The sequence below is a fragment of the Thunnus maccoyii genome, chromosome 2, assembly GCF_910596095.1.
Source record: "Thunnus maccoyii chromosome 2, fThuMac1.1, whole genome shotgun sequence".
NCBI classification, from domain to species: domain Eukaryota; kingdom Metazoa; phylum Chordata; class Actinopteri; order Scombriformes; family Scombridae; genus Thunnus; species Thunnus maccoyii.
In genome coordinates, this window is record NC_056534.1 from 37,573,994 (window position 1) to 37,590,879 (window position 16,886).

At 40.0% G+C, this 16,886-nt stretch overlaps 1 protein-coding gene across 3 annotated transcripts in view; it reads right to left on the minus strand.

The window, feature by feature from the left end:
* mast1a (microtubule associated serine/threonine kinase 1a) overlaps nucleotides 1-16,886 on the minus strand; it is a 75,686-nt gene that overhangs the window by 10,831 nt on the left and 47,969 nt on the right. For 2 of the 3 annotated variants that reach the window (XM_042431842.1, XM_042431833.1), the window contains exons 8-19: nucleotides 16,492-16,701; nucleotides 16,296-16,397; nucleotides 12,316-12,448; nucleotides 10,017-10,084; nucleotides 9,791-9,867; nucleotides 7,903-8,111; nucleotides 6,453-6,591; nucleotides 5,585-5,717; nucleotides 4,132-4,297; nucleotides 3,622-3,723; nucleotides 2,426-2,548; nucleotides 2,125-2,234 (exon numbers count right to left, since the gene is read on the minus strand). In XM_042431842.1, the coding sequence (XP_042287776.1) occupies nucleotides 2,125-2,234; nucleotides 2,426-2,548; nucleotides 3,622-3,723; nucleotides 4,132-4,297; nucleotides 5,585-5,717; nucleotides 6,453-6,591; nucleotides 7,903-8,111; nucleotides 9,791-9,867; nucleotides 10,017-10,084; nucleotides 12,316-12,448; nucleotides 16,296-16,397; nucleotides 16,492-16,701 (1,572 nt within the window). Of the gene's footprint in view, nucleotides 1-2,124; nucleotides 2,235-2,425; nucleotides 2,549-3,621; nucleotides 3,724-4,131; nucleotides 4,298-5,584; nucleotides 5,718-6,452; nucleotides 6,592-7,902; nucleotides 8,112-9,790; nucleotides 9,868-10,016; nucleotides 10,085-11,842; nucleotides 11,903-12,315; nucleotides 12,449-16,295; nucleotides 16,398-16,491; nucleotides 16,702-16,886 lie in introns of those variants that run through there. The other variant, XM_042431845.1, reaches the window with a different exon arrangement.

Here is a 16,886-nt window from a genome sequence, read left to right on the forward strand (position 1 = left end):
ATAAAGCAGAATGGCTGAATAAAAAGCACCAAAAACACTGTCAGATCTCTTGTCCTCATACCTCGGTTAACAATGTAAGTGCATAATCTTAAATACTTAAATACAGTATCTTCAGCCTCTTTGTGCATTCACAGGATAATAAACTGACCCTCAGCATCATGCGTGTGGCTTATTGGATGCCAAAACACATAGAAAAATGGCCAAAAAAAGCTTGTGTGTTTCACCATGTGAGCATGGACGTGAGCGAGAAGACGTGCACACAGTTAGTCAGTCTAATTATGTGCAGAGTAACAGAGGAGAGCTGAGCAGTGTGGGGGAGGACAACAAGAAGAGCCATGTTAAAGGAAGCTTAAAGAACATTCAGCGGTGCACCATGGTAACAAGTAGCAGCGTTTTTCTTGGGAGGAAAACCAAAAACGATTTGAAGAGCCAGAACTAGAAGAATCAGAATATAAAGTGTCACACAGTAAAATCTCTGGATGATTATTCATGGGACATCTGTTTGTTTTGAAGTGTGATTGTTTGTTGGGAGCCCTTCGGGGGTTTTTCTTATCTCACCTGCACAGATGAGTAATTTTTAATCACCTGTTATGCTTTTTATCATCCGATTTCATCTTTGTTTAATGACTCTGATTCTATATTTTAACACTGCAAACTAACTAATCATCACCTGCTGTGAACAAGCATCACTACGTCTTAACAGGAAGTCACAGACAAATACTAACTACAGCAAGAGAAGAAGAAAGAATGACGAGTATTCATGTTCAATTCATAGAAGTGCCCTTTACAATAAACATCACCATTACAAGCCAAATACACATTGAGCCTGAACATGAACTTTGGAGCATAAAATATAGTTTACTGATGTCAATTTTTGAGACTTTTGTGTTTTATGTTGTTTGTCTGTACTTGTACTTGTGTCGATGTTGCTGCCAGAACACTCTTGAAAAAGACATTTTTAATCTCAGTGAGGTTTTCCTGCTTAAATAAAATGTGATGTTACCTGCAAATAATCACTAACATCTTATTCCTTGGATTATATAAGGCTGCATCTAAGGAATACTGTATTTACATGATCAATTCATCTGCTGATTATTTTCTTGAATTATTAATTAATTGTTTGGTCTTTAAAAGGTCAGAGGTCATATAAAATAGTGAACAATGACCGTTACAAGCTCCCAAAGTCCAAAAAGACATTATCATTGACTTGTTTTGTCTCACAGGAATCACAACATTCATTTTACAGAATATGAATAAGAGAAAAGCAGCAAATCCTCATATTGAAGCTGCTAAAACCAGCAATGTTTTGCTTAGTTAATATGACTAATCGATTAGTCAACTAATCATTGCAGCTCTACATTGATAATTCAAACAATATACATATGTGTGTTTGCATGTGTGTTCAGCAGAGCTCTTTGTTCACCTGCGTCGCTCCGCTAAGGCCTCTCGACGGCCCTCAAACATAACTTCAAATAATCTCAGATATAATTGAAATCGGCCCCTTAATGAGGTGCTTTTGATTTACTGAAGAGCTCCTTCACGACGAGGACGGACTGGGTGAAAGACAGAGGGAAGGCAGATGGAAAGACAGAGCCAGAGAGAGAGAGAGAGAGAGAGAGAGAGAGAGAGAGAGAGAAAAATACCATGAGGTGAGAAAATCCCACGTGAGAGGGAAAGTGTGACAGAAGGAACACACTGAGGAAGAGAGAGAGACACAGATCAGGAGAGCTGGCATGAAAGATGAAAATGAAAAATCGTTGGGGTTATGAAACGCACATCTGCAGACAGGTAGAGACGCTGATATTAAAGATATACAGGCAGACGAGAGGGATAAGAAGGAGTGGTGTAACAGTTACAACATGAAACCTGCGTCCAGCCTCCAGGTGTTGCTCTCTATATGATATGACCTCATTTTATCTCCTCCTTCCTCATCTGATGCTGCGAAAGAATCCAAAGTGCCAAAGCGAGTGTCTGTGTGTAACAAACTATAACAGGCTGACAGGTTGACAGAGTGAGATGGAGAACAAGAAAGAAAAAAAAAAAAAGAGACGTCAGAGTGAAGTGACAGAGAGAGAAAGAGAGAGAGAAGAAAGAGGAGAGGGCATCAGAGAGACAAAGTCAGACCTTGCTGAATCGAGGAGAACAGGAGGAGAACTGTCTGATCTCCACCGGCTCATCGTCATTGGTGTCATCCTCATCGTACGTATTGATGTGGTGATAACGATCCGAGCGAGCTGGCAGAGGAGGGAGTGAGAGAGTGAGAGAGAGAGAGAGGGAGAGAGGGGAGGGGGGATAAAATATATGAGCTGTCAGTATAACATAAAACGTGCTTTTCTGACTGTCACAGGATGACGGTGCGCTCGACGAAACCTAATATTGATGTAACTGCTGAGCTTTACAGACACATAAATCCAGACACACATACTATCAAAGTAGCTGGTGTCCTCCTCCGACTCCAGGTGAGGGATGAACTCCGCCTTCTGTCTCAGCAAACTGTTCCAGTCCAGCTCCGTGAAGAACGAGTGCTGTTTCACCTCAAACGCTCCACCTGGTGGCAGGGGTACAAACAACATGACCTGTGAGCCTTCAGCAAAATATGGACACGCAGTACGTTTAAAACAGGTAAAATCAATGTTTTATCATAATAACAATATATCAGATGACAGTGTGTAATGTGAGAGGTGATGAACCTCAAAGAAAAAGCTCTAAAAACCCGCTGTACACTACCTACTCAGCACCAAACGGCAAACTGACACAGTTAACAACTAGCTGGTGAACATAGTGGAGCATTAAACAGCTGAAGACACAGACACATATTTACTTCAGGGTTGGTAGAGAACAAAAACAGCTAAAGTAGAGTGAATATTAGACTTAAATTCATCAAATGGCCTGAAACACGACTCCAAAGTAACTGTAGAACGTTTGCTAACAATTCAACATATCATCATGAAAGATAATCATATGACAGTGTTGTGATCACAAATTGTTTCTGCTGCCCCCCAGTGGCCACAAAATCAGTTACTGCAGGTTTCAAAATAAAGAAAAGCAAATATTGTGTTCGTGGAATGCAGAGTTGATTTTATATATTGTCACATAATTGTCAGTTTTACAACATACATACTTTTTGGAAAAGCTTTCATTAAAGGAATAGTTCATCATTTTGGGAAATATGCGTATTTGCTTTAGAGTTAGACGTGAAGATCGATAACTCTCTTCTATTTGTCGGTTAAAAATTAAGCTGCAACCAGGAGATGTTACCTTTACACAAACACTGCAAACAGGGTAAACAGTCGGACACATAAACCATTTAAAACTGCAACTTGTCAGTTTTTGTACAGATTACAGAAATAAGAAATACAGTAACATGTTAATCACTGAGCTTTAGAGGTGCTGGAGGCAGAGAGCCAGGCTAGCTGTTTCACTGTTTCAAGTGTTTGTAATTAGCTAAGCTAACCAGCTGCTAGCTAACAATCCTCTCAACTCTTGGTAAAAAACAAGCAAACAAGCAAATTTCCCAAAATGTCTATTAACTATTTTTTTTTATTTTTGCTACTTTGCATTTTCAATCTTGCTGAAAAATTGCTAAAGCTGGTAAGTCTGATGATAAGTGAAAGTTAGTACCTGTGCCCAACCTCACAAGAGGGTTGGTCTGCAGCAGGGCGGAGATGAGAGCCTGGGCGTCTGCAGGTAAAGCTTCATCACCATCTGGCCAAACTATATCATCTGATAGAGACAATGCAGAGATAGCAAAGGGTCAGAGTGACAAAGAAGAGAAACGCTGTCATTTTGAGGTACTTTTGAAGATGACAGATCGTTGGCTGTAAAATTACCCGTAATACCTGCATTTTCACCCAGAGAAAAAAAGAAATGCAGTATTAAACATGACCAAAAGCTTCACTATCTAGAGCAGTGTTCAAAATCTTTAGACTTCAAAACTCTGCTTGAATCTCATCACAGCAACACTACACTTTTATCAATTTAATCCAAGATTAAGAAGCATAAAAACTATGAAAACTACTTGAATGAAAACATACAGTCCAGCTTTTAAAGTTTGCTTTTAATAGCTATAAATGTGTGGTTTGTATTCTGAGAAAGACAGAAGTATTGTATGTTTAACGCTGTTTTCCTCACCTGTGATGACCTGTCCGAACAGTTCCTCAGGAGTGTCTCCAAAGAAAGGCACACAGCCCACCAGGAACTCGTAGAGGATGATTCCCATGGCCCACCAATCCACCGGCTTGCCGTAACCCTGACGGAGAATCACCTCTGGAGCGATGTACTCAGGAGTACCACACACCTGAGTGACGGAGAGAAGGAGGAAGAGAGAAAGGACAAAGAAAGAAAGAGAGAGGGAACAAAAGGATGGGTTAAAGATGCTTTAGAAACTTAAGTTGACGCCCTAAATTCATGATTTTGCAATTTTACCAAAATATTCTTTACAGAGTCACTCTATTCAAATTACAAAAGACCTAATTTCCTATTTAACTCTGGTGGTATCGAGCCATGCAAGTAGTTTGAGATGCTTAAAGCATTAAAAATGCCATATGTAACAGATGCATAATGTACAGATTATATAAAATAACAAGTGTTCACAAAAAGGTTTGTGGTCTAACCTATAACTAATGACTAAGACGTCTCTTGAAAGAGACATAACTGCTGAGCTTTTCAAATGATAGTCTCAGCAAATATAGCTGAAATTATTTGCATGGTTAAATTGCTTTTGTGGCGGATGGGATTTCCATAAATGATGTGGACAAACTGACTCTTTAATACTAGCAGCAGTAAGATGGAAAACATCAATTTAGCTTCTCTGCTCTGACTGTCTGACATTTTCCACACTGATGACACGTTCAAGGTTTTATTCTCCTGATCAGATTTACATTTCTATATATATCTGATATATATGTGCTGCTCAGTAATGATATACTGTTCAGGGACTTTGAAAGCGAATATAAAATGTATGCATTTGTGTCAGTGTGTGTTAATGTGCGAGTGGCTGCACACGCTGTCTTACACAACAGACATCATTATTGACTGAATGGGAAATACTCCCCTAATCAGAATCTGCACTCGAAACACGAAGAGCAAAGCCCCTGGTCTGTCTCATCCACAGATGTGAGTTGATTACTGGCAGACAAACAGATGCCAGAAGGGCTGGAGGACACACGGGCCAATCTGACTGATTATGACTAGTTTAATTCAGAGCACAAACAATAACTGTAATTGCAAAATGGGATTGTGATGGAGATGGCGAGCATTAATGATTCACTAATTCAGACTACAAAGGAAGCATTGTGTTGCAATGTCTTTATTTGGAGATTAATGATCCTGCCGGATGACTTGGCAGGTTGGCACGCACGGCTGGAGAAGACTGAAAGACGCTCTGAATGCCAGTCGTGCATCCACCGTACATCTTATCTTAGCATTTCATTGCACACACCTCGTTTATACAGCTGCTAATTAAATGTATCTGTCAGCATTTCTGTTTTTATGTTATGATACATACTGACATTAATGTCTTACTGGCTGAGGAGCCACCCAGTAATCTACCAGACATTCTGGTTCTAGGTTACAGGTACTTTACCTGCTTATCCAGGAACTCCCTGGCATCCTTCTCAATGTGTCCTTCATACAGGTTGGTTGTGAGGCTCATCAGGCCCATCTTCGACAAGCCAAAGTCTGTCAGCTTGATGTGGCCCATGGAGGTGATCAACAGACTATATTAAGAGAGACAACAAGCAATTACACATTACACACTTAAAAACTTCAAATTCTGGCACACGGCAATAAAATCCTGCTTGTTTCATATTTAATGTCTCATCAATGGCAGCTCGCCTTACAGCTTGAAAAACCTTAAAGTGATAAAGTGTATTTTACTGCCATGTCTTTCTTGACACCAGACAGGAATTTACTTCATATTTTGGCCACTTGGGGGCAGCAGAACAAGCTGTAAATGTAACACTAACATACTATCACTTTATAAGGTTGTTTGTTGGCAAAGTAGGCCAACATGTTTGCATACAGTTGCCTATCTACACATCCACCACACAGAGAGCAACATTATCATGGATTTGGAGTCATGTTTCTGGCCACCATGTGAATGTCAGTCCAGTGTTCACTCTCCTTTTATCTCTAGTTTGGTCTCAACCAACTCCTGAAGGAAATATTTGGATGTTTAGCTGTTAAATGCTCCACTATGTTCACCAGCTAGTCGCTAGCTTTGTATGTCTGCCGTTCTGTGCTGGGCAGCTAGACTACAGCTGCTCCTGAAAATGAGTTAAATGAGAGCGGTGAGACTCAACAAAAATAACACAGACAACCAAAACAATGAGCTTGACACTAAAAGGCTCTGTAGAGTTGAAGGGAACCGATACTCCACATTACACACAGTCATTTGATCCATTTTTAATAAAAAAATATATATATTGATAAGTGCAGCTTTAAACACTCACTTGTCAGGTTTGAGGTCTCTGTGGACGATACCGTAGTTGTGCAGGTACTCCAGGGCGAGAACAGTCTCTGCAAAGTACATCCTCGCCAGCTCTACTGGCAGAGCCCCGATGTTCTTCAACAAGGTGGCGCAGTCACCACCTGAGAACACAGTAACACCTCAAGTCCTTCAATTTATCTCACCAGGATAATCCAAGAGTCACATGTCAATCCAAGAGTCAGTGGATTTAGTCATAAATATAAAACAATTCTGCAGGATGGATTGTAAACAAACTTCATTCATACATTCTATCATTTTGTCATCCTGGTTTTCCATATTGTCATTTTGCTGTTTTGGTTTATTCTGTATATATGACATCTGTTCTGTCCTGGATGAGGATCCCTCCTCTGCTGCTAATCCTGAGGTTTCTTTCATTTTTTACCCATTAAAGGTTTTTATTCTTATCTGAATTGAGGGTCTAATGACTGAGAGTGTTGTACGTTCTATAGATCATAAAGCCCCTTGAGGCAAATTTGTCATTTGTGATATTGGGCTATATAAATAAAATTTACTAGATTTTACATGACTAGGATTACCAAAGTCTGATCCTTGACTGAAGCAGAACAGCATCATTATATATATATATATATCTATAATATATTCAAATGACATGACAGTATATTTAAATTGTATATGTGTACAGATGAGATATATATGTTTATTCATTTATTTATCTTTTCTGTAATCCACCTTTGCTGCCACATGTATGATGGCAGCGTCATCATACATGAGTTCACACAGCTCACAACTACCCTTCCTGCCTGAGTGTGTGTGTGTGTGTGTGTGTGTGTTTGTGCACCAGCAGCAAACATAAGAACCTCTGCAGCTACCAGGACCACAACACTGTCCTCCGCTGACCTCCAGGAAATTCAGCAGAGAAAAGATAAGCAGAGCTGGAGCAGAAGTGTTAATCTACTGACCTTGTTTCAACATGGATCAATCTCATTTGTCCCTCTGAAAATCTCTCTCCATCATTCTACTTTGGCTTCCCTGATACTGTCATATGTTTTGGGAATGAGGGCTAACAAGGGCAGGGCAAACAATACCGCCACTTGTCGGGCATTAAGCTGACACTTTTATCCAGGGATGAAATGAATGAAGTGCAAAAGGATTCAAGGTCACGATCGCTACAAGCAAAAAGCAGTAAAGACTAGAAAGGTCGGGGCCACCAGTCTAGTGAAGTGCTAGGTCAGGAAATAGGAGCCAGGGAGGAAAGGCTGGAAAGTGTTGTTATTTTACAAACCAGATACAGAAATCTGATCTAACATCTTCTTCAAACACCTGACACAGAAAAAGGAAGGACGAACAGAACAGGAAGAGGCCGACTCACCCGTTCAGAGTGGCCTGATGAATCATAATCTTATCTCGTAATAAAAGTCTGCCACTAATGTGTCAGTAAAACCGAACCTCACCTTCGACGTATTCCATGACCATGCACAAGTGTCTGCGTGTTTCAAAGGAGCAGAACATGGAGACGACGAAGGGGTTCTCCGCGAAGGTGAGGATGTCTCTCTCGACGAACGCCTGCTGGATCTGATTCCTCAGGATCAGATTCTGCTTGTTGATCTTCTTCATGGCAAAACGCTGACGTGTCTCCCTGTGGCGCACCAAGTAGACGGCGCTGGAGAGAGAGGGTGAGACGGAAGAGATAAAGAGATGAAGTATTGAGGACAGCATAGTGAGACAGTGGTAAAAAAATAGAAAAGATATTCCTTCTGCTTTTTGGACATGAATTTATTAGAGTATGGCTGAGTGGATACTAAGATTTAAAACCTCTGGCACAGAATGTCAAGCCCCAAGCTAATAACCTTTGTGGTGTTTTTGAACTTGAATCTTACCTCAGAACTATCCGTTACTGTCTTACTAGTATTACAAGCCATCTTTCTCATGGGCAGAAAATGCAATGCTCTCCTTTCCGGTGCAACTGAGACAGCTTTAGATAAAGTGAAAATCTTTTGAAATGCACCAGCATATGTGCTGATTAAAACCAAGAGGAGACGACATGTTCCTCTTGTCTTAAAACCACTGCTGCTGCTTGTTTGTTTGTTGTGGATTAGATTTGAAGTTTGTCATTTCTGTCAAATGACTGAACAGATCAGCCTCTGAGAACGCGTCAGACATGCTTTTTTAAAACGAGTCCCCTTTAAATCTCTCTGATCCTCCACTGTTGGTGTTTTAATGATTCCTCGCTCCACCGAGGACTGGCGATGCGAGTTTTAGCGTCTGTTAGTTAGCTGATTTGGTTTTTATCTTCATGTCATGACAAGACACTTCTACTGTAGATATCAAACATAAAATCAATTTTTACACTTTATGTGCAAAAATCTGAAGAAAATAAAACCTCACTGTCTTTCTCTTACGAAACAATACGCTGTGTGCTCCCAGTAAAAAGGGCAGAAAACAACATTTTCTATTATTGAGATGATTCATCTACAGCTGCAACTAACAATTGTTTTAATTATCGAATAATCTCACAATTTTTTTATTTGATTAATCGATTCATCGTTTTGGTCTGTAAAACATCAAAAAACTATGAAAAATACCAAATGTAACGTCATCAAATGTCTCCAAAACTCAAAGACATTCAATTCACTACAGTGTTAGAGGAGGAAAAAGAGCCTGAAACCATCAAATGGCATTTTGGCTAAAAAATATGAATAAAAAAGACTGAGACGATTATTCAATTATCAAAATAATAGCTCATTAATTTTCTGTCAATCGACTAATCAATTAAAGACTAATCATTGCATCACACATCTCATCACTAGCTGCAATTAGTTTACTCACTTTTGACAACAATTTCTAATAGCATTAGCTTAGCATGTCTACTGTAGTCCAGGGACCATATTGGTGGTTTTCCATGTTTTAGCCAATTCAATACAAATTGTGTATATTTTACATGAACATTGATCATGTTCCACATGGTGATATACCATCATTTTTAGGTTGGTTTCCTACATTCCAGGCAGCTGGTTCTCAGCAGTGGATGTAACTCTAATTATTAGAGCATTTGTTGTAGTTTTATTCCAGTTTCCACTATTGTGTTGCCTCTCTTATTGAACCTTTAATGAACTCTTGATGAAGCACTGTGTGTTGAAAAAAGAAAGTTTGATCTTGGTTGAACCAGTTTGCAGGGTGAAAGTGTTGGTTTAATTAAACTGCACTGGATCCTCAAGTATGCAACTGTGTTTTTGTAGTTTTGTAGCTTTGGTTGTCTTTGCATCTGCATCTCAAACAGAAGCACTCAAACAGAGTGCTTCTGTTGTCTTTTTGTTGCACAGGTTTCAGTCGACTGCTTACCCGTACGCTCCATTGCTGATCAATTTGATGCTCTGAAAGTCTTCTTCACTCGGTGGCTTGATGGCTCTTCCTTTTCCCTGGTGACAAACCCAACATTTTCCCCACAGTGGTTTAAATTAAACCACTTTCTCTCAAATGTTCTAATGATTCCATATTGTGTGTATTGCGTGTGAATGCATATGAACACAGGTGTGTCTGTGTGAGTGTGTGTTTGTTCGCTCTTCACCTCTGCTGAGTCATCGGTCTCCGGTGTGTGTGGACCCTCACTGTCGTAGCTGTCGAGGCTCACGATTTCTGGTGAGAATCATTTTTATTTAACGAGCAAACCTCATGTCAAAATGAAAAGAAACATTTTTTCATGCTATAACACCAGGCCTCCCACACCGCTGTGAGCAGATAGAAAATTTGCAGCTGCTCAGACATCTTTGACAAAACAGCTATTCAAGTTTCAAAACAGCTGAAGGTCCAAACGCATCACATCACACAGACAAAAACACAAAAATTAAAATATCTCCTTCCTATTAATTTTTCTTGTCTCCTTCAGCTCTCCTCTTCCTCCCCCTCACTTTGTACATCCTCCCACCTCCAGCAGCTCTGGCAGCAAATTTTCACTGTTCTTTGCCTCCTGTACTGTATGTGACAGCTGCTAGAATACACTGATTATAGTAGTGTTTTGTTGAAGCAGTGAAATAATTGAATGATGATTAACTCTGCAAAGGTTTACAAAGCTGCTCTGTAGATATTAGCTTCATGTAAAATGAAAGTGACTCAGCCGAGAATCATATATTCTGTCAGTTTCTGTTTGTCAACAGTCTCTACGGGGATCCAAGAAAATTAATGAGAAAGTTAACGCGTGGACGTGCAAGCGGCTGCGTGGGTGTGCATGGGTGTCTGTGCATAATAATGTAGGTGCAAAAAAGAAAGTGCAAGATCAAGATATCAAGTGGCTCACTGTTAGCAGAGATTAACTGAGAAAGATCTAACAGGCTCATATTTCTCATGAATTCAGATAGAAATCTGCTGCGGTTTATTGTGAAGAGTCATTCCGGGCCATTTAACCCATCAGCTAATGAACAGCTCATGATGGATTAGAACGGGACGAGCAGAGCAGATGTGAATTAGAACGGCGAGTCTGGGAGCCGATTTTGTGCCGTGATGATTAATGAAAGACGGCGGTGCTGCTGCACAACCAGCCAGCAAATGATACAGCCTGTTCAGACTCTACATGTCAATAAATATCTCATCCTTGACATCCAAAACAGCTGATAGGAGCAGCTGAAAGGAATAGTTTGACATTTTGGGAAGTTCGGTTATTTAGTTTCTTCCCAAGAGTTGGATGAGAAGATCGATATCACTCTCATGTCAGAGTTAATTACGGAGCTGGGGATAGGAGGTGGTTTGCTTAGCTAAGGATAAAGACTAGAAGAAAGGGGAAACAGCCTGGCTCCTGCCAAACTTAAAAAACCTGCCTATCAGCACCTCTGAGGCTCTCTGATAAACACTGCATCTGGTTTGTTTAATCTGTACAAACAATGGTGTAAAAATGACAAGTTGTGGTTGTAACTATTTCTTGGCACAAAGTCGATTATCCATCTGATCAGCACTTCTGTGCCGCATCTCTGCTGGTTTCCTGGCAACCGCACTGTGATGACAAGACTATGGGAAGTCACTGCACCCTGGTGTTGTTTGCCAAAACAAGGCAAGAGAGTCTGCAGCCATGCTAGTAGCTCAGTAAGGCTATACTTAGGCACAGCGGTACATTGAACTAAATGCTAATGTCAGCATGCTAACATGCTCATAATGACAATGTTAACATGCTGATATTTAGCAGGTATAATGTTTACAATGTTCACCATTCTGGTTTGTGTTAGCAGTGTTAGCATGCTAACTTTTGCTAACCTTACATTGTCATCCTGAGAGCAATGCTGCTAGTGTGGTGAATAAAAACGGTTAGCATCGTTAGTTACACTTTTAATACTGATGCTGTGTGTGGTTTTAGTATACTAATACTTATTTATCATACTAACAATAAGTACTAAAACCTGTGCTCACCAACCATATCTGGAAACCTGCAGTGTAGCTAGAGATGCAGCATAGACGGATGGATAAACTGTTGATCGTGGAGGAATATTTCCAGTAAATAATCCCCCTAAAAACACAAATGGGTATTTGTATATTACTATTTGTGTACAGCTTAAACAAACGATTTACAGCTTGTTAATTAAGCGGGAGATGCTGGTAGGTGTATTTTTAACTCAAATTTCTGAATTGAGAGAGCCAGGCTAGCTGTTTCCCCCTGATTCCAATGTTTTTGCTAAGCTAGGCTAATCGCCTGCTGGCTCTATCTCCGTACTGAACGCACAGATATGAGAGTGGTATCGGTCCATTCATCTAACTCTTGGAAGTGTATTTCTCAAAATCTTTTGTTTTTGTTTGTGATTTATGTGAATTCAGTACAAGAACAGGCTGCTTATGTACAATGAATCCCAGAATAGTTATTTTCTTTCTTTTTCTCTCTCACTTACCCTCCAGCGGGTCTCTGGTCAGCCCCAACTGGCTGATGATGTATCGAGGGATGTCTGCCTTCATCAGTTGTCCCTCCTTGGCGTGGTCCTCTGCTGCCTCCAAGAGATGGTAGAACTCTTCAGGGTTGAACTCCTGTTATTGGAGGAAAAAAGATTGATGTGCCAATATAAACGCACCTTAAAGCTGAGGCTGACATGTCTGAGTATCTGAATATCTGGCATCAGATAAAATTACTCAGAGAATTTACAGCAGACAACATTCAGGAGGGAAAAAAGAAACTTCATCAATCAGAGCTAAAGTAATAGATTGAAATCTGGTGAACAAATTATGTAGCACAGCAAAATTATTGTGGATTATTTAACACTCTGAACGTATTAAATCACTTTATTTCAGTGCTCAAGTCCACATAATCAGAGATTTAACACCTTTAGATAGGTCTGAAGACCAGCAACAAAACCATGTCTACACTTGCTACCACTGAAGTGTTTGATGTGTTGGATTACAAAAAGAAACATTTGTCCCTTCTTGTGAAATATCTTCTTAAAGAAAAGGGACTAAATTATATCCAGCAGTTTGAATGATGTCACACTGCTGGGAAAGACTGGTTCTCACAGGTAACTGATGACAGGTGAACATCATGATATTATGACAACGATAATGACAGTATAGTCATATGGGTCACATATATGCATCGTGATATTGAGGAAAATAAAGCCCTAAAATGGTTCAATATTTTTCAGACAAGCAGGACTCATTCATATTCTGTATTAGGGGTGCAACTAATTATTATTAATTTTTAATCATCCAGTTATTTTCTCACTGTTGATTTGATTTATCGTTTAATCTAAAACTTGTTGAAAAATTGTAAATAAATAAATAAATAAAAAAAAGCCCATAGCAATTTTCCAAAGCCAAGAGTTGAAGATTTAATTTACGATCATAGGAGACAGAAAACACAGGAAATATTCACATTTAGGACTTGAGTCAATATTTGGCTAAAAATAAGCTATTGATTGAGTATCAAAGATATTGCCAATTCATTGTCTTCAAAGCAAATAATCGATTGACCTCCAAATTGTTCAGCTTGAACAGAATCTATTTACTGCACTAATTCTGATGTTATTTATGGGGGTCCACATTTAATAGAGTTTCTTTGACATTGTCATTATAAATTTCAATGTTTCCACTGAGAGTAACAATTTCTCAGTCACGGGGAGCCGACGACTCAACGTTTAGCTCAACAAATCACAGAGTGTCTTATACAGATTTAAAATTTTGGAAAAAGAAACACTGATATCGGATCATTACTTGGAATCAGGAGAGGAAAATGCTTCATGCATCTCTAACTATGATAAGTTTTCAGTTTCAGTTTTACATATCAGAACTAATCAATACTAAAGTGGTAAAAGGCTGAAATTCCAGAAACTAGAACAGATCAGAGTTTCAATATCTACAGAAACAAAACAGCTCCGGCTCAACATCACGACAAAACTTATCAACTTACCAAACCATCATGATTCCTGCCAATATATTGATAAGATATTGCAAGATAATTTATCAGATATTACAACCTAGTTTCTTTCCAGCCTTACAGTTGAGTGTTACCATGTTGACTAACAACCTTGTTAACAGCATCAAAAGAGTTAATATCTAACAGATAATGACCACTGATGGACTGGACCACATAATACCGACAATGCAAAAGTTATAATAACTAAACTAGGATTTACTTCAACCTGCTGCAAATTCATGACCAAATACTGCAACAGGGCTGTCAAACAAACCCAGTCGGTGTTAATACACCTCCCAACTTTAAATTGCTTTCCCAAAAACATCCTTTTTCTCCAATGAAACAGCCTTTCATGGTATCCTGTGGGATTCAGTTTCATTCCTGTTGGTGGAATAACATTTTGATTAGAAAGCGGAGCCTGGGGCAGCCAGGATCATTTCCTGCCTCCCCTGTTCTCTCATATCTGCTCCCCTCGACCAGAGAGAAAAGAGCGAGAACGGAGAGGGAGCATTAACCTGCCTCCCTGATAGCTTGCTCTCCTCCAGGATAATATTCTTGCAGCTAACAGCCTACGGACTGTGTGACATTTTCACCGAATCAGACTTGGCGACTGACTTGAATGCTAAATGAACTCTACATCCGAGGACAACGTTTTATCTCTGTGTGTCTTCCTCCTGTCTAACCTAAGGGCCGGCCTGACCCTATCGACCTCTTCTGACGGTTGCCTTGACAACGGAAAGATGAGCCGGGGGGAGGGGGGGGGAGGGGGGGACCACACCAATGACGAACATGTGAGGCCATCAATCAGTGAGCTGATATGCAGGTATGGCTGAGCCTCCTGTGTATATAAAGAGGCTTGTTACTAATGAGTAAGTTGGGGTGAGTTACGTGCTGCTGTATGTATCAACACGCCAAGGACACGGCTCTGTCTCCCGGCTGATTTCATGTGCACACAGAGTAGTGGAGGTGGAAAGAATATTTTACAGTTTCAAGTTAAGTTGGAAAAACACCCTGAGGCGATGAGAGTACAGGATGTGCAGCACGTCTGAGTGACACAGCTTAAACAAAACCATGAACTCTGCTGCATAATACAGTACGTTCATACATCCACAGCACATCTCATGTATTAAGAATGCTGAGGGTTTACTGGAAACAACTGTACCTTTCTGGTTCTGTGTTTCTACAGCCGCTGGTTTGGATTTAAATGCAGCCACTTGGACTGATTGTTTAATTAAATCTTTTTCACTCCTTTTAGGGTTTAACATCCTGTCTGACATACTGTATATACTCAAGATTCAAGATTCAAGAAACTTTATCGTCTGTCACATAGTAACAGGACTTCCTCTTTGGCACGGCTCAATCACAGACAGGTAGACAGACACAACAATAACAGTGTATAGTGATGATAGCTACATGTACGTACCCTGTTTTATATCTAAATGATGAATCATCCCTAATCCTACCTGTAGAGACGAGAGTTTTGTTCTCAAGATTAACAGCAGAAAGAAAATGAAATTGAAATATGAAATTGAAATCTCCTCTTGGTCTCAGCAGGCATCAGTGGAAGCTGTTCTTTTATAAAGTCTTGGAACTTTTTTGTGACCATAAGGTGCTAAAATAAGAACTATTCAAGTTCTTCTGAAGGCTGCTCAAAAGATCAAATTATTACTTTCATCTCTCCTGAATAAACAAGGTGAAGAACAAAGTCTTCAATCGAGCATCTTCAGCGGCAACAGCAGGCAGCTGCTTTATGTTCATCTTAAATCTGTGCATATGTGTTTTTCATGTTTGTAATCCTAATAGGGGAATAGAACAATAGCTTGATAATACTTCTTTTATAGGTACAGAGTGCTGGCATTGAGTCTGTATTTGTGCTGCTAATTTGCTGCGATTTGGAGGTTTTTCATTTCTATATTGTAAAGCTGTGAGTCAGAGCTGAATGGAATGCACATTCCTTGAATAAGCACATTCAGTCCCCTTTATGTCTCTTTGTCCCAACCAAACTACACACACACAGAAAGATATTAGGCCTTTTTTCACCCTTAAATAAAGAACAAGTAAAACAAATGCAATGTCAAAGATTCAAAAAGCCTTAACCTTCCCTTTAAATAGTGACAGAAAAGCTTCCAGCTGTGAACCTGTGTTTCATCACTTCAGATTGAATCCATTGTGGACCGCCTGGCCTACTTCTGCTCTGCTAATTCTTTAACGCCATTTCAGCGTGAAGGAGTCGACCCTTCATCTCCATGTGGGAGGACAGAAGTCTCTCCTCACAGATGAAGGAGAACATACTCATTCAGAATTTAAAAGAGCCCCCCCGACAGTCTTGTCACTTGGTTCAATAAACGCTCATTTGGTAAATCCGTATCAGTGTGTGATGAGAATCTCTGAGTGATTGTAGGAGCCTGGATTTGCTTAACTGTCAAACAAAACAAAGGCCACACTATCACATAGTGATGTTAAACTCACCAAGCACTCGAGGAGCCTGGCTGGACGAGATATGATGATAAAGAGCTTTTTTACCAGCTCAATGACGAAGGTGAGCTCTGAACTCTCTGAGCGCTCATAAGCCTGTTAGAGAAAGACACAGAGACACAGATAAAGTCAGTTTGGACGTTGTAGTGTTCGAGGAACTTTTACACTCTTGTCCACCTCCACAACTCACATTATGCATCAGCTTCTCCAGGTTCTCCTGCAGTTCGCAGAAGTACACGCTGGTAATGAGGCCCTCACGTGATTTGGTCAGGCAGTCTCTGGACAGCTCCGCTACCTGGTGGTGGATGAAGCTGAGGACCCCATCGGCCAGCGGCAGGACATACTCTGGGGAGTAGTTCTGGATGAACTCGGCCAGCCTCTCCTCCATCTGAGCTGTGGCCTAATTGAGAACAAGATGGCGGTTAACAGTTGAATTATTGTCAAGTTGTCCGACTAGTGTTGAGAAGATAATGAAACATATTGAAAGACTTCAATATATTGAGTTTAACTCATTTATCATATGTTTTAGGACTGAATTTCTGATGGGTTACTAACACACTCTGGCAATGTAATGACATTTGTCTG